The 23360-nt window shown below is 39.4% G+C and overlaps 2 protein-coding genes across 4 annotated transcripts; one reads left to right on the forward strand and one right to left on the reverse strand.

Annotated features, from left to right (window-relative positions):
• Positions 1-8566: 8566 nt before the first annotated feature.
• On the forward strand, positions 8567-16737 carry LOC103352880 (lysosome-associated membrane glycoprotein 1-like). Its single transcript, XM_008275582.1, has 6 exons — positions 8567-8934; positions 11669-11862; positions 11957-12085; positions 12250-12316; positions 14047-14214; positions 14297-16737. The coding sequence occupies exons 1-6, from the start codon at positions 8874-8876 to the stop codon at positions 14434-14436; spliced, it is 759 nt and encodes a 252-aa protein (XP_008273804.1). The 5' UTR covers positions 8567-8873; the 3' UTR covers positions 14437-16737.
• A 1403-nt stretch (positions 16738-18140) lies between these two features.
• LOC103352881 (growth hormone-regulated TBC protein 1-A-like) lies at positions 18141-23105 on the reverse strand. Of its 3 annotated transcripts, XM_008275584.1 has the most exons (9): positions 23090-23105; positions 22884-22994; positions 22211-22359; positions 21972-22130; positions 21754-21878; positions 20249-20345; positions 19331-19503; positions 19069-19254; positions 18141-18671 (listed from the first exon to the last, which is right to left on the reverse strand). In XM_008275584.1, exons 2-9 carry the CDS (start codon positions 22943-22945, stop codon positions 18570-18572), a joined length of 1053 nt encoding a protein of 350 aa, XP_008273806.1. In that variant the 5' UTR covers positions 22946-22994; positions 23090-23105; the 3' UTR covers positions 18141-18569. The 3 variants fall into 3 exon arrangements, with proteins under 3 accessions (XP_008273806.1, XP_008273807.1, XP_008273805.1); XM_008275585.1 differs by lacking the exon at positions 23090-23105 and having other exon boundaries at positions 22211-22356; positions 22884-23055; XM_008275583.1 differs by lacking the exon at positions 23090-23105 and having other exon boundaries at positions 22884-23055.
• Between the last annotated feature and the right edge of the window lie 255 nt (positions 23106-23360).

Raw genomic sequence — 23360 nt, forward strand, 5'->3', positions numbered from 1 at the left:
CACATATGAAAAATATCTTTGTGGGGATGCTGTCATGCTGTAGACTTCATTTGGAGCTCATCATTCGCCTCACTGATGGTGACACATGATGGATAACAATCTGTGTGTACGTCACTGCACTGAGCAGACTGTTAAAGATGGAGTATGCGATTTTAATCCAGTGCCAGATTCAGTAACTATCTCCTCACAGTTTCCCTGCTGTCCATTCTGTGTGTGGACTATTCCAGTGTGTCCTGTGCATGTTTAGGCTGCAGGGGTGTATGTACCATATGCTCACTATCTTAACATGCAAACTAGTTAAATATCTAAACAAACTTTATCCACCTTTAACTCTGACTAGTTCCATTTGCCTGCTTTACAGCACCATGCTTCACTGCTGTCGTCTTTTTGTGCTCTGCAGCCTCTTGGCAATCAAGCTGCCTTCTCTTTGGGCCAAATATTTCAGTTTCTGACTCGTCCAGAGCACACGCTGCCGTTTCTCTGTGCCCCAGGTAGCACACCTTGCAGCTCGCATGGCTTTGTTCCCACAACAGACGAGCGACTTTCTGGCTGCAAGTCTCCCACAAGGTCCACTTCTAACCAGACTTTTTTTTTTCTTTTTGCTTCTCTGGTCTGTCTGCCAGTTTTAAACTGATGGCGTTGCTGGATATCTTCCCATTTTGAAGGGAAGTCAGCTTCATGTGTGTTTTGTCTGCTGCACCCAGTTTCCTTTGCCAACCGCTGTGTTTCCGACGCTCTGCCTGTCAGAGCCTCTGCTGATGCAGGATGACCTCCTTGGGTTTAGTCGTTGTGCGATGGTGTAAGATTTTTAGATAAAACTATCTTTTCTTTTACATTGTGGTTGTTCTTACAACAGTTTTAATCCTCCTACACAGCTGTTTCTGTCTTAGTTGAACAATTCCGATTCGACCTACATGTTATAATGTTCATTAAAATGTGTTGGGTTAATTCTTTAATTACCGGCCCATATGCTTTCCTTTGCTTTTTTAATGTGGGAATAGGTCTGTTGCTGTGCTTTTTTTCTGCAGCTGCACAAACTTCTCAAAGCAATTTTTCCCTATTTGCAAAAGGGCGTCTGTAGAATCTAAAATGTGCCTTTTTTTAAACTGTACATGTGCAAAACCAAGCATACAATAGATACAGCAACACAAAGCATATGCAAAAGAATGATGTGCAATTATGTTAAGCATGAAATACATCAAATACATTACACAAATAATATAAAATAAATGTTTCTTTGTTGTTAAGACCTTTAAACTTCTGCATATAAACACATTTAAGTGCATTACTTGTGATTCTACAGGGAGAAGCTGCAACAAAAGGACACGTCTGTGTGTGAATCCGTTGCACAACAATAGATGGAAAAACGAAGAGGTGCAACAAGACCCCTGAACAGGAAATAAGACAAGACGTGCGCACTTCAGTTTGGTCTCTTCCTGTCAGTGTGATGGGCTGCTCTGCGGTTTTGGAGAGGCCTGTTTGTGTCGGTGTGCGGTTGGAACAGAAGCCATGTTGTCAGAGCGTACAGCCAGTGTGGTGGTGAATCATTGAAGCTATAACTTTCTCATTAAGCCTTAATCATCAAAAAGCCGCTTCAGGATGCAACATTTCTTCCAGACGCAACCTTTCTTCCAGTCCTAATTACCACTGAATGAATTCTCCAAATGGTTCCCATAGCGACACTTATCCTCTTCTTTCCTTTATTGAAATATATATTTAAATATTATTATTGTGTAAATCAGATGCGTGGACATCCTTTTCATAAAACCAAGAATATGCTTATATACACTAACACAGAGTTAGATTATTAGAGTGATTCTTCTGTTTATGTTAAACATGAATCTACAGGGGCGAGCTGAGTGGTCGGGGTGCCTATAGCAGCGGCGCAGGTGCTGTAATAAGCACAAAATTGGAATTAGCTCGATGAACCTTAGCTGCACAACACTCGTGCTCTTTCTCTCCAATATTTCCTGTCTATCGTCTCTGTTCCTGTCTAACAAAGGCAATACAAATGCTAGCTACAGAGAAAAACTAGAGAGCCCTCAGTAGAGGGACACGGCTGCCCAATGTATACATGTTGACCTGATTCTGTGTTTTACTGTGCATCTACTTGAGGATGAACTTCAACTGATTTTACCTTAAAATGATACATAATGTAACAAGAGCTTAGTCTGTCATGTAACACAGATGTTTTGTATAGAGGGGAAGTCCATCAATGGACAGCTGTCCATCCATCTATTATCTATACACCACTCGATCGTCACTAGGGTCGCGGTGGGTCTGGAGTCTATCCCAGCTGACTTAAGGTGAAAGCAGGGGACACCCTGGACAGGTCTCCAGACAACCAAGCACACTCACATTCACACCTACAGACAGTGTAGAATCATCAGTTAACCTCAACATGCTTTTGGACCTTGTGGGAGGAAGCCGGAGAACCCAGAGAGAACCCATGCTGCACGGGGAGAACAAACTCTGGGTGTCCTCACCGGGACACGAACCGGCGACCTTCTTGCTGCAAGACAACAGTGCGATGGGCAACTATAATAAAAATAAATTAATTACAGTGAAAAGATGTTTAACTTAGCATACGTCTAATGGCGGCTACATTTAGAGAACAAATTAAGCTTTTATGTGAATGTTTTCTTTCTTTCTTTCTTTAATATATTGTCGTAACTTTTACAGCTCCTCTTTGCACTCACAGACTGAAAGAAAACTTTGCCGCTGTACCTTAACCCAGATTAGACATCACCTAGAAACTATTTCAAAGTACCAACATTGCCACACTGGCAGCAGCAGCAGCAGTAGCAATATTTCCTTACTTTGCAATGAAGGTGATTTTTTTTTTTTTAACCTTTTCTATTTTTAGTCCAAGAGCTTAGCTGACAAAATGCTTACAAGTTTTTAGTCTTTGAAAACCTTTTTATAGCCGTCCCCTTCTTTGTAGGCATCAGTTCGCTTCATTTTGGACCCTGGTGTTTAGAAAAGCTCATTGTTAAGTGTTATTATGAACTTATCGGCTCTCAGACTGTCAGCGGCTGACGATTCCTAATGAAAATGGAGTCCTAATGAGTCAATTAAAGACTATCAAGTTATTTAAGCTCAAAGTGTTTGTGATTTTTTTTTTAAAGAGTAATTTTAATCCTTCTGAACCCAAAACCCTCCAGCAGGTTTAAAAGGCATGTAATAGTGACCCAGCTGCAGCCAATAATCACATAACAAAAGTTCAGGATCTCTTTGGTTGAACTGCTGTTTGTATAGATAGTAGATGAATATGGAAAAAAAGGAAATGGAAGTAATAAAATATCTATGCAAAGCAAGTATGCAAAGCCATTTGTTTTCAACACCTGTGCGCACATGGAACGCACACATCATCTGGAAAAACATACAACATTTTCCCAAGACATTCAAAGAAATGTAAAATTTTTTTCTCTTCTATTTTTATGATTTATGCCATTAACTGTGTCATGCTTGTGCTGTTTCCATGCAGGTGCAGAAATTTATTTCGCAGTGGAAAATAGGCCACAGTGCGTAAATATGTGGCAGGAACAAAAAAACGAAGTTGCTTGGGATTCAGAGGGTTAACATCTGTTTTCTGCAGGAGTTTTATTTACTCCTTTTTGTTACAAAAATCAATAAAATTACGCCTAAAAACGCCAAAAATAACAAAAGTAATGAATGAGAAAGCTACCAATCTGAAATCAAAGCATGTTTCTAAACATGCTGAAGCGTGCCTATAAAAACTCATCAGAAGCGTCTGTGATTTTAGACGCATGCAGTGCAGCCAAACGATATCTAAACCAGCAAAAGTCTATTTAAAATTTTACTGAGTATTTTAAAGTTTCCAATATCATCACGTGTGTCAGGTTTTGCTGTAAATGATTGCTAAAAAAATTAAATAAAATAGCTGAAATGTTCATGTATTTTGCTTATCACAGCATAAATGACAAAGAGCTGGAACAAACCGATCACACGGTATGAAATAAATTGATTTTTCAACCCTAAAAGCTGCTTTAACCCTATTCAGGACTTTCATGTTTCCGTACATAGAAGGTCTTTCTGGGTCTATTGGACCCCAAGAAAGAATATGTGCAAAATACTTGTTGGTATTCATTATAGACTTTTATACTATGTTAAATAAATTTTCCTAAAAGTTGACGTATTTTTTTATTCCAAATGCATGACAAATGTCCTTCTTTATATATATATATATAAAAAAAAAATCTTCAAAAACCCCCCCCCAAAAAAACAATACCTGTCACCTAAACCAAATGACCTGGGGTCCAAGAGACTCCAAAAGTCCTGAATAGGGTTAAAGAGAAACAAAGGGAGGAAACTTAGTTTTTCTGATTGGTATTTCATAATTGTTGCTAAATCAGCCTAAATCTGTAAATATAACAAATGTGCACATTTACACTTCTCATAATGCAAAATATCAACAAAAGTAGTAAGTAAATATATTAAAATGTTGACGGCAGCAGCTCTTCTTTACATTCCAGTGTGTTTTTCTGCTGTGAGTTTTGATCACAAGTAAGTGGAACAGCAGAATTTCACCTTTAGAGTTTTCACATCGAGTAAAGCATCTGGATAGAAATGATTTATTCATGCATGCTTTCTTTCTATAATCCCTTCATCACGATAAATCTGACTGACATACATGACGGGACTTGAAAGTGTTTTTTGATCATTTTGAAAATATTTTTTTTTCCCTCCACTCTAACTATGACATGAAAGAGAAAGTCTGGGAAACATCAAACGCACAAAAAAACGTCTTCCACTCATGAAAACTTCCAAAAATTAAACCCCGAGAACAGAAAGCGAGCACATTATTTTATACTTTATACGACAGCCGGCCGGCCACTTACGCTGCAGGTGTATTTATATGGAGAGCAACAGGTCAGTAATTAAACACAGGAGAGAGAATCAAACAAGCAACCGGCTGCTGTATGGAAACTTTAAGAGAAGCAAGCATATTTATTTTGCATATAATTTTGGGGTCATCAAAGGGCAACAAGATCATCAATCTTTCTGTATCTCTTTACTTCCTGTATTATAAATACAGTGAACTATTTTTAGACTATTAAATGGAAAATGGAAACTGTCAATGCTAACTCATACTTATTTCCTTAACATGCACCTCACTTACTTTTTCCATAAGACAATGCTGCGCTAGTGGAGGAAACATCTCCTCTCATCTCGCCTGCAACTCTTATAACAGACATCAGCGATGACAAATGTCTTCCTTCCTATAAAATACATTCGTCCAAAAAGTTCTCAGATTCTATAATTTACCACAGTGTAGAAATCTATATATTTGTAATGTATATATAACAAATGTTTAAATCACTTGAATGCTGAAGTTTGTTTCTGCCTGTTTATTCATTTTGTTTCAATATTCCAGATTTTAAAAAGCAACTGATAAATAAAGCTTTAAATGTGAATATTCAAGTAAAGCTGCTGCTACACTATGTGAGTAAAGGTATTTATCGGAGTATAAAGATTTCCACATCAGGATGAGGAAGCCCAAATTGAAGCTTAGTTTTCTAAATTCATTCAGAATCACTGACACACTTGTCATATCAAACCCCACTAGTCTCTTCAATCACATGTAAAGACATTCTAAGATTTTTTTAAAAGTAAAATTCAGTAAAAATCCATTATAAAATTATATTCGCGTCACTTACCTGAACAGTAAACAGGCGCCGGGAGCACAAACAGCATCACCACACCTGTCCTCAGTGTGTCCATGACTTGCCTGCTTTCTGTGTCTCAAAATAAACGTTTCTTTCTTTCTTTCTGTCTGTCTTTCTTTCTCTGTTTCTTTCTTTCCTGGCTGCTTCTCGTTGCTTCGCTCTAATTTCTCTCAGATCAGAGGAAGTGGCTGAACTGACAACCTGCCAATGGACTGAGACTGAGCTGTTTGTTCTTGAAAGCATCATGCAACCTTCAACACCCACCGTAGGCCGCACCGACTGTGTTTTTAGTTCATCTGATCTTCCACACTGATTTCAGCATCACCTGGTTCATGTTTTCTCCGTGATTGTATAACTAGCAGAGTCGCAATCAGCTGTTTTTAATCTGTTCACTTTTTCTCAAACAGAGCTGCACTGCATTACGGTGCTGAGAGCTTAACTTCTAATGGTACGATGTTAAAGTTTCAGTTTCAGAAATGCTGGTTGCGCTTTTTTTCAAAGCAGTAATGTAGGATTTATAACACGCTATAACACAGTATGATGTAGTTGTAAACATATATGTGTTTTTTTTTTCTAAAAATATAGAATTTCAAATATGTGTTTTTTTTTTTTTGAGAATTGTGTCTCTGCCAACAAACACGACTTGTCAGTGATTTGACATGATTACAGCTTTGCTACACTTTATTATCAATCTTAAAATGAACTGTTTACATGCCAGTTATGGTTATTGGAAGAGCTGTAGTTTATTAAAGCCCTGTCTTGTTACAGCTTTATTATAATGTGTGAGAAACAATTTAAATAAATGATGTTCATATGATGCCTATAAATTTTGTTTTAACTTTGATGTAATTAGTGGATTTGCCTAAAAAAAACATGCGATATATGATTTTAAAAAAATGGATTAAAATGGTTAATTTAGATGACAATGTTCTGCAAAGGAATAAATAAATAATATGAATTTAGCTGAGTCGTAACCCTGCATTGTCTGCAGATGTACTACAGAAATATAAGCATGTTTTCAGAGGTAATTGTGGAAACAAACAAACTTTGACAGCACAGCTTGGGTCAGTGATATGCATCTAAAGGTGTAGTAAACACACAAAAGCACATGTTATCAAACACAAAATGGATTTTAGATGATAATGAACCTGTTGGTTCTCAGTCAGTAACAGAAATGTGAACAGTCCATCAGCAGCCTGTTTAAGAGCCTGCGCGTTGAAAATACGTAAATGTTAGAGTGTCAGTGTAAAGGAAAGGGTTACAGACACGAGACCTCTGCATGTCTCTGAAGCCCCCAGTCTGTCTCATGTTGCATAATCACACTGATCTGTGACACTTAAGGAAGCTATTGAACCAGATAAGTGAGGCCAGGTTAAGTCGCACAGAGAAGAGACGTCATATCAGCACCAGTGTGTAAAATGTTCAGGGACTTCTGACCGGTTCTTGACCTCGGTGGCCTTTAATCAGATGCCCACATCCAAGCTTCTGGACACCGCACTGCTACTGCAAGATGTTTTAATTTGAATGTAATCTAAGCACAACACAAAAATGACAGCTCGGTAAAATTAGAAAGAAGTATTTAACAGATGATTTGTAACTTTTTTGTTGTTTGCTGAAACTAACCAGGATAGGAACTTTCAATGAGGCTATTTTTTAAAATATTTGTAACAACCACACAGGGTGACGCCACTGAAGGAAAGATGAGTTGACATTCAGTAATCATTACATCAACGCCCTTCACATTTATCAGCAGTGACACATATAATACAAACTTTGCTGAGCAACAGTAAAATGCTGCCTGTGCATCTGTACTAATAATATATAGGTCACGACATCATTTTCTCTTCACTCCTTCTGTTGCATTTTAAAATATGTTAAGTACATTTGGATGATGATACAACAATCTAATGCAGGACTTTTACTTGTAGTGTTTTCTGTTTTACGGCTACTTTTACCAAAATAAAAGTTGTTAGTGCTTTACTTCAGTGATGTTGTTAGACCTGGGTGTCCAAAGCTGTAGCCTCATATGTTTTATTTCAACGATAGTATGATGCAGCAACTTTGGGATATTATTTTACTGTTCACAGAAGTCCAATCTGTGCACCAACAGTTTCTGTTAGGTTAAGTATTTTATCATGGAGGAATATTAGGAAGCAGGGTATTTGCATGAGTGAATGTATTGTGTGTATGGATGCTTCCCCAGTGAAATAATAAACAAATACATTTATTGTTTATTGTAACTTACTGTACTTACAAAGGTCATCAGTAGCTATGGACAAAATGTTCCTTTTTTGTCAGTAATAGGCAGCAGATTTACTCTGATTAGAATTATTATGAATTATTTATTTGAGTTATTGTGTTGTGGGGCTTTGTGGGTGAACTTTTTTTGCCACTCACTGGCAACTGCATAGCTTCTCTTGGACTCTTTAAGAGGTTGGTCACCCAAACTAAACTGAATTAAATGAATGACAACAAGTTTTGCCAATGCATATAATCATAGCTTTAAATCATCACAAATTTCAAACCACACAGTTTGAGAACCCCTGCACAAGCTGTCCTGCACTCACTGTGATATTATGTGGAACATAAGTGAAGCACAGATATTCAAAAATGAAGAATTGTCCCACTCTTTATTTACATTTCCGTTTGCAATAACTTGAAAATGATGCAATTATCAGGTTAAGATGTAAAGATTTATAGTCTAGGCTAATTTTCAAGATCATATCAACCTCTGTATGTGTGTGCTTTACATTAAAGTCAAGAAAATGTGTATTTATTCTTGCACTCTTGCACAAAATGAAGCACACTGCTCGTGCAGCTGCTGTTGTTTACACTCAGTGTGTACATCGTCGACCACGTGACCTTCTGGGTGTTTCTTAACCAACAGTCACATGATCCTGATGTCAGTTAGCAGCGGCGATAAACTGTTAAAGACGAGCACAATTTACCTCTCAGCTACTAAATACAAGCAAAAAAAAGAGAGAAAAAGTTTGAACTCGTAGCCAGAGTGGTTTCTGTTACCTAACACCCTCCTCCAAATCAGTGCGTTTGACTTTTGTTTCATTTTTTCTTCTTCTTCTTCTTGCGCTACCGTTAGCCTAGCTAGCACAACATCTGCTAACCGTAGCTAGCTAGCCGTCCACCGCGGTGCTGCCGAGATTTCCTCCGGACAACAAGAGAAACATGACGCAGATGTGCCGTGTCCAGTCATGGTGCCTGGGAGTAACGTTACCGCTTATTTTAGGTGAGTATTTGTTCAGTTTGTGTGACCTGGAAAAACAACTAACCCCGAAGGTCGCACATAAACCTGCCCTCAACTAGCAGGACAGTTTAGCAAAGAGGCACCGTTTATTCCACCCTGCTAACGGTAGAGGCGTCAAACTTACGGAATCATTGTTGTTTCATGCACCTCTAGTGTGTTATTGGGGTGAAATCTGTGTTATAAACATGCAGCCAAATGCAGTTTAATCACTCATAGAGCAAAAGTGTTTAAAGGGGTAAATGTTGGCTCTTTGTTGTGTATTCACTCCATCATCATCACTTGTGACACTAAAATCTGGGCCTGACTTACTTTAAATCACCCATATTTATCTCTACACTGTTGTTAGGATCTTGACACATTGGTTGTGTTATCCCAGCACAGCAATCTTTACATTTAACCAGATAAGTGCTTTACTTTCAAGCAATTTAAGGTCAAGAAGTGAGGTTAAGTAAGTTCAACCCACTTTCTTTCTGTGCCTATGATAAACATCAGTATCACAGTGTGTACAGGACGACCAGTGGTTTGCCTTGGAGTTAGTCTTACTTATGTCATTTGCAGAGCTGTGAACATATTAAAAAGCCTTAGAAATATGTGTCTACACATTTTTTTGAGAGTAATTTGGGCGTTGGACCTTTTAAAGAAAAGAGATGCAGGTGCTGCTGAGGGAGAAAGTTCCTCATATCACAACATGTCCCGTATAAACAACCAGTGATAATAATCAAAGCAAGTCTGCTGCCTGTGTTGCTGACAAAACATTCTGTCCACAGCTGAATCATAACTTATCTAACTACACCAGCTCCAAGTAAAACATTAGAAAGTGTTTTCGTTGTTATTTGTTCGTTAATTTCACGATACAGCGAGGCCACTGCAGCCACTGTAATGTCACTGCTGCTGGTATCCTGCTGGGAGACAGTGAGACACAAAATACCAAATGTTCAGTATGACAGAAAAATATTTAGATTTTAGCACAACAGATCACGATCTCACAACTGTAACAAAATATCACAACATTTTAATCAACACCTTATTTTCAAGATCTTTAACATATGATCAGAGTGACATGAATACATGAAGGGATATTGTTTTTATTATGCTTACTCTTGGAAAAAACAAGAAAACAAACAAACAGGGCTATAGCTCCGGTGCTATACATATAAACTGCCTAAACATCAACAAGCACAAACTGGTGTAAGCAGTAATCACTAATGGCATGTTTTAAGCATGTGTAATCAGGTCAACACCATCTGATTTCTCAACATATTGCAGCCTCTTTTCTCAATGTACTGTAATTAGTGTGAGAAGCTTCTTTGTGGTGTTTTAGAACAGATATGTGGTGATAATCAGACAAATGTGGCCACTCTGCTTACAAAGGAGGACTGCATTGTCCCATAAAAGAAAATCAACTGATAAATCTTCAAAGTGATCATGTTGTATGTGCACAATTAAGGATTATTAGTGCAAGGGCAGTCTGTTACAGAAGTAGCAACATACACCTGAACAAATCTAAAAGCATAGTCCAGAGATGACAGGTCCAACTGGGAATTAAAACTAAAAACAGGATGAGAAGGTATTTGACAGTTCATGTCCATCAGTAGAACTGATCAAAGCACTAAAGGCAATAGTTTAATAAATCATTACTTGAGGTAGTTTTAAATTACACGCATATTAAAATACAGATTCACTTTTAAGTGTAAATCCCTGAGAATAACTTTAGCAACACCTTTAAGAGCCCAGCTTTTCTGAAAATATGGTGATTATGGACCTGTTTCTTTATCTGCTTTATTTATCTGGAGTCTAAGTGCTGCTGGTATGTAGCCATGTTACATACCAAGAGTCAGGTATGCTGTCTGATGTGGTTTGTTGCATGTATGTATGCTAAACTAGATTTCAGGTAAACACGGAGAAACCTCCCCCCTTCAGCAGATGAGTGTGAAAACAGGCTTCTTGAGTCGAACTAGCACAGTGAGGGTCAAACGGTCAAATGAAGTAACAACATTATGCTTAAAAAATGTTTTATCTGCAACAATTTTGATAATTAAGTGTTTCTTGTCTTCTTTTTTTATTATCAAATTTGCAGTTTTCATCCTCTCATCTGAATATTTGCAGTGTTTCAAGCCTCTGTGTAGTAGTACGCTGAATATGTTTGGGTTTTCAGCTGTAGACAGGAAGGTACACATGGCACCTTGGGCTCGTAGGTAATTTAGTAGCAGCCGTAAACATTCTAACACTTAACATTTCTGCCTTGTGAGTGCTTTTATTTTGAGATTTTAGGTACATTTTGTAGTTGATAGTTTGCTACTGAAGGCAAATTTCTATATGTAAGAACTGAAGTTGTATGTATTGATGGAGAAAATAGGCTTTCTGAAACACTGAGGAATTCACTGAGGGATTGTTTTATTTCTTGAAACTTCATATCAGACAGTGCAATTTGGCATGAGCGAGTGAAAATAAATGTGCTGCTAATAACCTGCAAAGCTTATCCCAGAGGATCACTGATTAGATCCTTCTACTGTCTGAGCCGTGTGGTGCTTATTTTCTGCTGTTTGAGGATAACATACAGTAAGTTGTCCAAAATGTGTTGGATGTAAGCAAAATTAACAATTTAATTAATGCAAAGACGTGGAAATATACTACAGGCCATTTTCTATTTTATATGTTTGTTCTCATATCATCAATTCTCTGTAGTGCTTGACTTATAAGTGAATATGTTTTGCAGCTGCTGCCCTGCACCAGGGTTTTGCCACGGTTGCCCCTCCCACGACTCCTCAAACCACCGCTGCTCCGCACAAAGACCCCGAGAGACCTGAAAGAGGAAACTACCTGGTCACCGGCAGCAACGGCACTGCCTGTTTACTGGCATATATGGGCCTCCAGCTCAACATCTCCTTCACTTCTTTCTCCCAGAACAAGGTGCCTGAGTAGAACCACTTAACTGCTGTCTGAGCAGCTAAAGCTGTAGATGCTTTCAGAGGTAACACTAAGTGGTTTAATCATTTGTTTGCAGACGGTGCAGGATATCGTGAACCTTCAGCCTAATTTCACAAAGAGCTCTGGGTCATGTGAGGCAGAGAGCGCCACCCTGCGACTCACTACAGATGCAGAGAAAACCAACCTCACCTTTGTCTTCGCTCTGGTGAGTAACAGCATCATGTGCTGTTTGTCCTCTCACCTATTTGGCAGGCGGTTTTATTTTTATCTTGTACTTCCTGAAAAGGCCACTAGATGGCAGCTGGAGCTTGAAGTAAACCTGCTTGAATTCAGTGGTACTCATTTGCTGGTCTTGCTGTTTGTTTCCAGAATACTACGTCCAATAAGTACCACTTGAGTGAAGTGTCTCTGTCAGCGGCTTGGCCAGATATGAAAGGTGAGCACACTCCACTTCTAAGGCCGCATGCTCACGACCTCATATCTGATTAATAAGCATGAGCACAAAGATTCTCTGATTTCAGCGTGGTGTCTGTTTCGTGTAATGTAGCCAGGGTTTTTGTGGAGTCAAGTAAGTGTGTTGTTATAGACAAGTAAGAAAATAAATCCAAAACACTTGTGTGAGGTCCCACATGCCAACTCTGCCTTTGAGTAACTGTATCTTACTATTTTTTGGGGTTAAAATATTTTGCATTTACACAATACATACATTTTTTTTGTGACCCCAACGTGTAATAAACTTAAGCAGATATTTTTCACAGTAGTTAAGATACCTGAGGAACAGGAATGCCTGTCTGATTAAATGTACATATAGCCGCAGTGACATATTTAGTTTTTGTTGAGATTGTGTCAGAGATGTGTTGATGGACAAAATCCAACTTAGAAAGCACCATGTGATGCTTTACGACTTGCACAAGACTGTGTTTTGTATAGGCTGTGGAGTACAGGCTAAAATAAGAGGTTGGTTTCCTGTAAACTGGATTAGATACTTGGAAAGGAATATATCTCTTTTGCAACAGCATTGTCTCAGATGTTGTTTGTTTATTTCCCCTCTGAGCTGTTTCTGGGTGATCTCTGCTCCTCTCACTCTTTTGATTACTGTGTGCTCATTTTGCACGATAAAGTCGTGCACCTTTATGGAAACAGCACAATCATGGCTACAAGGAGAATTAAAAAATAAATGAAGATTTTAAAAATAAACAACGATAAGGAAATTACAAAGACAAGTACATACTTTTGTCCCTTTTCTCATTTTCATTCATTCATCTTCATCACAGTTTACAGACAGAATTCTTTCTTTAAGGAATCACACTGTTAAAGATAATTGGACTGAATGAACAAAATTTTTGTTGTCAGCGGTCCCCAACCACCGGGCCGCAGACTGGTACCGGGCTGTGGGTCATTTGGGCTGCACAGAAAGAAAGGGGGAAAAAAAAAGTTTTATTGTTTTATTTTTATTTCCAGTGCAGTCTACAGGGTGTTTTATTTTGAAAAGGTGCTAGATCATCTTCCTGTCACTTCTGTCTGTGTTTGTTTCCTGGACTTGACAGTCAGTTTTCATGCTCGCTGTTAAACGACTCCATCAGTCTAACCGTTGCTGAAATGTATTAAAAAAACAAATGTTTTCAGGAAAGCTTCTTTGAAAATTGGGAGAGACTCAATGCTGAGACAGAAGGAAAAGTAAACACATACTTAGCAAGTCATTTTATTTGTTTGTGAAACTTTTTAATAGAAATGAATATTATCTTTTGTTATGTGTGCAATGGTCGGTCCATAGAAAAATTTATTGCGTAAAACCAGTCCTTAGTGCAAAAAAGGTTGAGGACTGCTGTTTTTAGTGACATTTAGTAAAAAACTTACCAGAAAACTCTTGTCTCCGTCATCAGTTCCGAGCCACTATACAAAAAAATCTGTCTTTTTGTTCAAGTTTAAGTGAATTAGAAGTTGCGCTGTCCATGGGGAGTTTGATGTTAACATGTAATAGTTATTCTCCATTTAATTTTGTCATTTACCAAAGAGGTCACTAAACAATCAACCCATGGACGCAAGGTTGGAACTTGGAGCGTTCGCCGTTTAATCCTCTCACTTTTCTCATTCATATCAATCTGTTTTCACATGAAACACTGAACACATCTTCTGCTATCCTCCCTGCTTTGTCTCCTGCCATAGAACACTTCTTTGCCCAGAACCGCAGCCTGGACTACCTGCGGGGAACCCTGGGATACTCGTACATGTGCCGCGAAGAGCAGACTCTGAGCGTGACCCCCAACTTGTCCATCAACACTTTCCAGGTGCAGCTGCAGCCCTTCGGCCTCACGGGAGACAAGTTTGGAGCAGGTAAACACTTTCACCAAGTAGATAAACTTCTTCAGCTTCTTTCTCGCTCTAGTTCCTCACATGTTTCTCTCTTTCTTCCCAGCTGAGGAATGCCAGTTGGATGAAGATGACATGCTGATCCCCATCATAGTCGGAGCAGCTTTAGCAGGTCTCGTCCTCATCGTGCTGTTGGCCTACCTCATCGGCAGGAAGAGGAGCCACGCTGGCTACCAAACCATCTGAGGTCACTTACATGTTCCCAGAGGCCAGAGCGCGCCACCCCATCCCTGAAATTAACCACTGTTTTACGAGACTTAACGCTCGACCTTCTTCCCCCTCGCTGTTCCCTCCTCCCTTCGTCCCCCCGCCTCTGTGTGTGTGCTGTTCTTTGCCCTCATCGGTAACACTAGTCATAATCACTTTGTGGAGGTTGATATGCGCTTTCTGAACTGATTGCTCTTTCATGAAACAAAAAGGGACTCTGATGGGAGATTGTAATGGAATGGGGTAAACTTTTTCCTGGCACCACGTAAAGCAGGGGATGCATGTTGATCAGAGGGTCAATGAGAATTCTCAAGTTCTTCTACTATTTATGATTTCTGTGAAAGGAATTTTGAGGGATTGAGGGGATCGCTACTTTAGCTTTTCTTGTCTGTTTTTTGGGTGACCGTTTTTAGTGGTCTTGCCAAAAAGGTTTGTTGTTTATAAAGGGAATATCTCTGCCAGTCGTATTACATCCACCTCAGATGTTGAAAACTGACTTTTTTTTTTTTTATTCTTATTGCCAAGCAAGGAACATACTAAAACTAACCTAATTCTGAAAAGAACGCACAAGGAGCTCGTCAGTAGTCCGATACATTTGGGAGTTTATTTGTTTGACTGGGGTCAGTTGATAAACTCCCGTTTCTACCTTTTAGAGGTACACAACTCATTTCATTAGAAAGTGTAGATACAGTTGTGAGCTTTGTAGGATTGTAGGCAACTATTTTAGCTTTTTAGTCACTGCACTTAAAGGAATAGTTAGACATTTTGGGGAAATAAGGTCGTTCGCTTTCTTGCTGAGAGTTGCATGAGAAGATTGACGTCACTCTTACAACAGCTAAATATGAAGCCACAGCCAGGAGATGTTTACAGATGGTATAAGCCAGACTATTTCTTGGCTGTGGGTGTTTGGGGACAGACTCTAGGAAGTAAACATGTTTGCCCACTCATAACCCACCTACAGAACTTGTTACATGGTCCTGAACTGTAGCTTCATATTCACTGTATCGACATTATATTGATCTGTTGAACTGGTAATCGTTGACAAGGCATTAGAAATAATTTAATTATCTTAATATATATAGTTTTTGAAGGGGTTGTCAGAGAATGATTCCAAACCTGAGAGAATGTTACAAGTGGGCTAACATTGTTAACATTATAGAGGAATACAAAATCTCAGCTAAAAAATGTGTTTTTCAAATGTAAATCTCACAAGCGTACACTAAACAAGCTGCAGCAACACCAGCACAACCACTACGTTAATGAGTGTGAATGTGCTGGAAATGTTTTGTTATTGATTCTAATCAGAGATTGAGCTTCAGGTCAAGGAAATGCAGCTAGCAAGCACCTCATCCTCTGTAAGCTATCACAGACACTACAGGACTCTTTGTTAATGCTGACGTCAATGTGGCAAAGGCTCGTTATCGAAAAAAACACTATTGGTGGCCTCCTTGGGGTCGTCTTTTACTCTGAAATGATCCCACACTTTGGATTTCCTGCCCAATCCGATGTGATTATTGTTCAATACCTGCAGGGACCAGCTGTGTAAAGGATATCTGTCCATAACCAATCCACTCCCCTCGATATTTAGTCTACTATTAGAAGGCAACTCTGTCGATCTTCTCATGTAACTCAGCACAAAAGCTAAGAAGTGTGTTTCCCACAGTAATCATAGACACTCCTGTGGATTCTGCTGTTACATTACACACGTGCACACCAGGATTTGCTTAAACAATCTCTTAAAAAGGCACTGTTGGTTTAGATGAAGAAGCTCAGGACGTCACCGCAGTAACGTTAACACTGTCGAGTCCGCTGGGTGGTTTTTGTTTGTTTGTTTGTCTGTTCTGCATTTGGGCCCACTTGGGATTTTGTTTGCTTGAAGAGAAAGATGTTACGCTGAAGTCCTGAGAAACAGCCACAAGTAATGTCAAGTCAAATGTCCGAAATGCTCTAGTCAGTGTTCATCAGTGCCTTCCCAGCTGTAACATGGACTGAGTTCAAGTAACGCCAGTATCACAGATGTACTCACTCATTCACTCACTGACACTGTGTGCTGCCAACTACGGGACATTTTCTTTGTGTCTCACGTCGCCTTCATGTACCGGTACTACCATCATTAAGCATTGTTAGATGTAGTAGGAGAAAGTACAGATATTTATGTTGTTTTTTTGTGTTTATTTTTCCTCCCTCATCCTAATATCCATATAGTGATTTAACAAGGTTTTAATGGATTTTGTTTGAACTGTTTTTTAAAGGAGAGGCCAATAAAAGCGAACGAACGAGGCTGTTTGGCTTTGTGTTTTGCCTTCATGTGCAGTTCATCAGCAGTCAAACCTGTTCCTGCTTGCTTTTATTTGTTTGGACTCTTTAGAAGTGGAGGCTCATTATTTGACGGTAACTGTGCTACTGAATACCATCAAAGACTAAATTCCAACATTATTGTGTGAAGAATCTGAACAAATGTTTCTGAATAGTGAAATTAAACTAACAGCGCAATAACTGGAGCGTACCTGTTTGACAAACACGGTGTTTGACTGTTAAAGCTGCCTTCATAAATGAGACTAATTCCTTTTTAAAATAGAAAATTCTCATTTCTTTTTCCCTTCAGTATATGAGTGTTACAAACATTTTAAAGAAACTATCAGGAGACAGACGCCTCAGCTGTGCAAACATGGCCTCATCATTCAACAGGACAAAACCACGACACACTCGGCGCTCTCAGTGTAGCCTGTTTTTGCCGAGAATCACATCGCAGTACTCCACCACCACCCTTCCTATTCACCTGATCTAGAGCCATGCATCTATTTTTTCCCCCTAAAATGAGAGCTACACGCAAGGAAACTTGTTTGAAGTCTGTGTCAGAAGTGAGAAAGAAAACAACACGGTGTCTGACAGCTAACAGAAGACCTGCTGCACTGTTTTGGTCAGTCAGAAAAGACCAGACTGCAGAGTTGTATAGTTAAAGGAAGTTATTTAAATGTAATTTAAGTAAATGTAAATTAAAGTTGAATTTCAGTATTCGTCATCTTTTTCAAATAGCCACACATTGTATTCACATCAGTCCGTGCTCTGGATTTGCAGGGGCTGGGCCAGAGGGGATGCAAAACAACCTCAGCTATGCAAAATACATACAGAGAAAATGCCTAACAATCACAAGGACACACAACATGATGTAAAGTAAAGCAGTCTGAGTGTTTTGCAGCTAGTACTTGATACTATGATGTTCTTACACTTAATACCTATAAATATTGTACTATTTATGATTCCTGAGAACCAGAGCTTTAAATATTAATTTATAAATGTGCAGATTTAAGTTTTTGTTGTTTTTTTTCTTTTAGTTTTGGTCACCAAAAGAATGCAGCCTCCAATTCTTAAATAATTCTCTATAACTGGGGATAAACAGCTTAACAAGTCTTTTGTGTGAGCTCAGAAATCAAGTGCATTCACAAGGTTAAGTGGATTTGGGATTTCTAACTTTAATATACATCCACAGGTTTTAAGCCCCTCAGTGAACTGTGGTTTAAGATCATGTAACACTGAAATGACCAGTTCTTCTTACCTTTGTTTGGCTGAGATCAGCTAAATGAGGAAACACATGAGGGAAATTGTTGGGCTTTTCTTTACAGACAAAAGGTGGAAAACAAGTCTGAGTTCTGTAAATCTGGACAGTAGTCACCACACCAAAGTCTGACTGTACAATTTTACTTGTTGAATTTAATTTTTCTATATTATCAAGTACAGAGACAAAGCAGAAATGTTTTTTCTCCACAGATCACTCCAGTGTTTCTATGGCAAAAGTGCATGTAATTACAAAAAAATGTAAATACTTTGTGCAAAGTCTTAAAGTCCTAACTGTGTCTATAGCAGCAAAGTCATTTTAAAAACCTAGAAGCAAAAGAAAAGGCTCAAAAACTTTAGCACACCCCTCATAATAAATATCCAGTCCGCTTGATTAGAGTGTAATATATTAACTAGTCACAGAAGGAGCCAGAGCCAGCCGCCGCCACTACGTCCATTAGGTGATATGTCCTGATAATACAGTGCTTTTCTTACACCGACTGAAAGTCCTTAGTTTCAAAAATTCAGTCAAATAGGAACACGGTGGATCCTAAACTTCATGGTTGTCCCGATTCCTCTTTCAGGATTTGTTGTCTGCACTTCTCTCGCAGTTTATCAATAGTTGTCATTGACAGGGTCCCAGGTTCTGAAAAGATCTTCTGCGAAAAGAGAAGGTCACATAGGGGGGACAACATGAATTTAATTCCACTCGTAACTGTAATAAAAACTTCAATTTAGGTTGTTCACGCTCTGGTAAAAAGATGTGTATTTGTCGGTATTTTTGGAACATCTATTGTCTTCTAAACAATCCTGAGTTAAAATTGTTAAGATGTACCACTTTTGCTTCTGTTGTTTGTCTTCATAAAAGTCTTTTTGCTATGACCGGTGAAGGAAAGCACTGTTCTGAAGCATGTAAACAGGGTGCTCTATTCTATCATTTTTGGTAATGCTCATCCTAATACCTTAACAGGATTAGTTCGTTGGAAGGATTTCGTTTGAAAGGAAACAGCCGCTGCTTCCTCCCTAGTTTTCTCTGACTGTCCTCGCTGATCTCACCTGCATGAAGGTGTGACAGTCCAGAGTGAACGCTCCACAGGTGATCTGTTTGAAGCACTCGCACACATCGGGCAAAGAGCGAGCTCTCAGGATCTCCGTCTGGTGGTGAATGATGAGCGTCAGAGCAACACGGAAAAGCACCTTTGAGCCCTCGTAGAAGAGACAATCCCAGACCCGCAGGACGGTCTGCAAGGAAACAAGAAGGATGTCTACGAAATGGTCACCATGTGCCCCTCTACCATTAAACCCAACTGTCCCTCACCTCAATTGGGAGTATGTCGATGTAGAGGCAGATGAACCAGCGCGACACCACCAGAGTCCATATGCCGGGATACTGGGCCATGAGCTGTCCTACTGCCGGGGATTTGGTCTTCACCAGCTCACCAAGGACCTCCTGGTCAGTCTTCAGGCCCATCATGGCCGGGCTGTAGTAGTCTGTAACATCCCACATTTACTGCCCTTTCACACTGAATTTGTTTGGTCAGGACTTTGTGTTTGTGTAGACTGCCAGTCATCCAGGTTATAGTAGTCCTAAGAGCTGCCATAGAAGGCAGCTGGACCTTGCTTTTTGGTTCTTGAAGATGTTTCAGCTCTCATCCAAGAGGCTTCCTCAGATCTAATTGACTGATAGGGTGTCTCAGATATATACTGTCACCCCCAAAAACACATGGCTAATGGCACCATTAACAATCCAGGTTTTAAATGTACCTCTAACTTAGCTTAGATTGCTTCTCTCACTTCTTTCTCAAACCAAACTTTGTCCTCTCTGTCCAGAATGTAATGCAGTGGACTTCTGATCTTGTCTTGAGGAGCCTTTATCAGCAGTTCACTGGTGTATATCTTGATCTGTTTGAACCAAAGAAGCCTCTTGGATGAGAGCTGAAACGTTTCCAAGAACGTTGAAAACAATTTAATCCAATTAATATGGTGGTATAATGGGTTCAACAGAGGACTCTCACTTGGCAGAGCAGGGTTTAAATCTTGAGTGAAGCCACAAATGAATGTTAAGTAATAGTTTAATGCCTTTGTAGTGGGAGGGGCTTAGAACAGAGCAGGGAGAGCTGTATGTTTTCTGTCTTTTAGATTTCTGTCCACTCCAGCTTCAACTGTGTGTTTGTGTGTGTGTGTGTGTGTGTGTGTGTGTCTGTGTGTGTGTGTGTGGACATTCAAGAAACTGTACCTGGAAGTATTCTACCCAACAATGCATCCATAAGCCAGAAGGCTTTCTCCTCGTCTTTGGTGATGATCATGAGGTAGCCTGCGATGAAGTTCATCCCCTGGAACAGACAGAGGATCTTGGATTACTTTTTTTAATTGACCAAGGACCTGTTCTAAAAAACAATAAAGAGTTTGTTAAATAAGCCAGGCTTATTTCAGTAAGTCTGACTTGCTTTCAGGTCATTTTGGTTCCATAAGAAAAAATTAAAATAGTTCAAGCTCAGCTACTTTGACAGCTGATGCTGGAAAACTAAAAAGCTTCAAGTCAGGCTAATTGTCAGATTAAACCTGAGTTGTTGCTTAACCAGAGCCAGGATTTTACAACTCTCTGCTGTGATACCACAATATTTGACTTAATTACCAGTAGCAGTCCAAAAAGTAAAGTTTACAGAAGATCTACTCAAATAAATACTTCAGTAAATTACACAATGATAAATTATTAGATGTAGATCTACACACAGGTTGTGTTTTATGGTATGTGATATCAAACATTTAGGGTTATGCTACATGACATAAGTCTGAATCTAAATTACCCCAACAGAATGGTAATAGCTACATAACAACACAGCAGCAGAAAATTAGGCTGTATTGACTAGAAATGTAGAATATAGATTTCATATGTGTCTCTCCTTGTTGAAAAAATATATCAGTTAATACAATGCCAAAAAAAAACAAAAAAAAAAACACGCCTATGAACTTAGATGTGCTTAGCAATTGTATTGTTACTTTAGGGAATTAGTAAAGGTCAGTGAATACGGACCTAAACCCATGGTTCGGTCTTTGTCAATCATGGCATGTCATTTGATCAGGGATGAGGAAGCTGTCACACAACTTTTGCAGCACATGTTGTGTTATATATAATATGATACATGAAATATATATATCAGGATAAATACATATATTTAAATTCTCCATATTTTTTTTTTTATTAGTTGTTGTTTGTGGCCGCTGCTGTTTAGTGTGGTGGACTGATTGGATCCATGCTCGACCATCTGTGCTGCTGAAGCACAAAAGGTACGCCATTATCTAATTATCTAGTTATTATAATTATCTAATTAGTATAATTATTACTTGAGTCTGTACTGAGTTAGTCGGACTGTGTTCATTTGAATTGGTCTTTAAAAAAAAACAAAAAAACACTTCAGCGGACTGACTTGTTAGATCCACTTACATAACAAGATATGTTGCAGAATTTATGCTGGATATTTTGACAGCAGCAGCATATTTTACTAGTATATTGTCACTTGATAGTTTTAGCAGGAAGTCTGGATGAAACCGATACTGTACGTATATTACTTTTACAATTAATAAATCCAATGATGGGTGTAAGTTTAACAGAGCAAACAGCGACTAGTGTTGCATGTGGGGAAAATCCTACTCGTGTATTTGAATGAATAAGGAAGCAGCCCGTCCTGTTCTTTGTGTAAACAGATGTTACATCAAGCGTCAGGAGAGTGTTTTCTTCACCTGGCAGTACCCCACCGTCTGATCATGGTGTCCGTAGGCCAGCAGCACATTGTAAAGAGCCTTCTGCAGGCTCGGTTCTGCTCTGGTCTGGAAGAGGATGTTGTCAGGAAAGGTCCTGTGCATATCTGCCAATAGAGACGGAATTGCTAAACTGTAATTTCAGCTAGACAGAGGGGGAAGTGTATTGTTGTGGGGTGAGGTGCCAGCTTTTGTCACACCTGTGTGAATGGTTTCCTTCAGCTTGCCGTCGTGCTCCATGGCCAGCAGAGACTGGTAATAACCCGGTTTACTGTCCAGTTGCTCCTGGGCTCCACTAGCTGCCATCCAGATCCTGGCACGATGCTCATTAGGCACGCCTTTACGCACATATCTCTTCACTTCCAAAACAAACGTCAAGGTTACACCACAGAAACACAGCGCTTTAATACGATGCAGTTTGTGTTTATGCTGTCCGTACCTGTTAGGTTCTTCTCCACCTGAGGTTTCTCTTGAAGCAGCTTCGACCATCTCATCGACCTTCTGTTAAGAACAGCCACGTACTCATTCATCATCTCCTTGTAGGAGTCAAAGTCATGGCGCCTCTCGAAGCCATAGGGGTCAACCCTGCTGGGGACGAATTCAAACATTCCCCCAGAAGTTAATGCATAAAGCTGACAAACACTGTGAAAAAAAAAGGATAGATTTTCCTCCCCACCCTCCGTTCTCCCTCCTATTGAGTGATGACAGACTCTACAACTGCCTCCACAGGGTTGGGTTTCTGTTAGCGGGGTGATCAAATGCTCGAGCTGGATGAATAGTAAGTATTAAATTACCTCTCAGTGGGATTAGGAGCAAGGAGCAAAATTCAAGCTTAAAAATAACTTTAAATAAGCGCCGGTATTTTTCCTTAAGCCTGAATGTTTTTAATAGCAGCTTTACAAGTTTGTGAAGCGAAAGATTATGTGGAAATGCAATAAGTTGGAGAGGAAGAAAGCTGATGGAAATAACAGGTCACCAGTGAGGAAGCAACAGGCTCATGCACGGTGCAAGATCTGACAATAACAAATTCAAACGACTGTCTATGCCGTGAATATGATATATCAGCAATAAAAGAAGCAGTCAGAGAACGTTACAGTTAACCCAAAGCCTACCTGTCGCTGTCATTATTACATGTCACAGGCTGAGTAGCATTTCCCTTCATTTCTGCCTCCATCGTGAGTCATGCGCTGCAGGTACAGAAGTCCACCGAGGCTATAAACAACCTGCAACAAGAAGGTTATTTCATTTTTGTTCCCTGGAAAAAAACTGGCTGCTGTCAAAGTAAATAACAAAGCGGTCTGAGTTTCCAGTGTCTCACCTTACAGCGCTCACTGGAAAGGAGGAGCCAGCCGAGGAAACACCCAGGTAACATCCGCAGGTGTGTGCTTTATTTGCACGCAAAACAATCGGAGGAACAGAGTCAGTAAAGTTTGCTCTTATGTTCTCCTGCATGTCACTGTACAGTACAAGGAATGACAATAAGGGTCAGAGCAGGGTGGAAAAATAAAGCAAAAATTAAGTTATAAAGTCTTTCCTACATGGTGAAATCTGATTTCCTTGACAGGGTTTGGAGCCACAATTTTCAGAAA

Source organism: Stegastes partitus, unplaced genomic scaffold, assembly GCF_000690725.1.
Source record: "Stegastes partitus isolate 25-593 unplaced genomic scaffold, Stegastes_partitus-1.0.2 Scaffold55, whole genome shotgun sequence".
NCBI classification, from domain to species: domain Eukaryota; kingdom Metazoa; phylum Chordata; class Actinopteri; family Pomacentridae; genus Stegastes; species Stegastes partitus.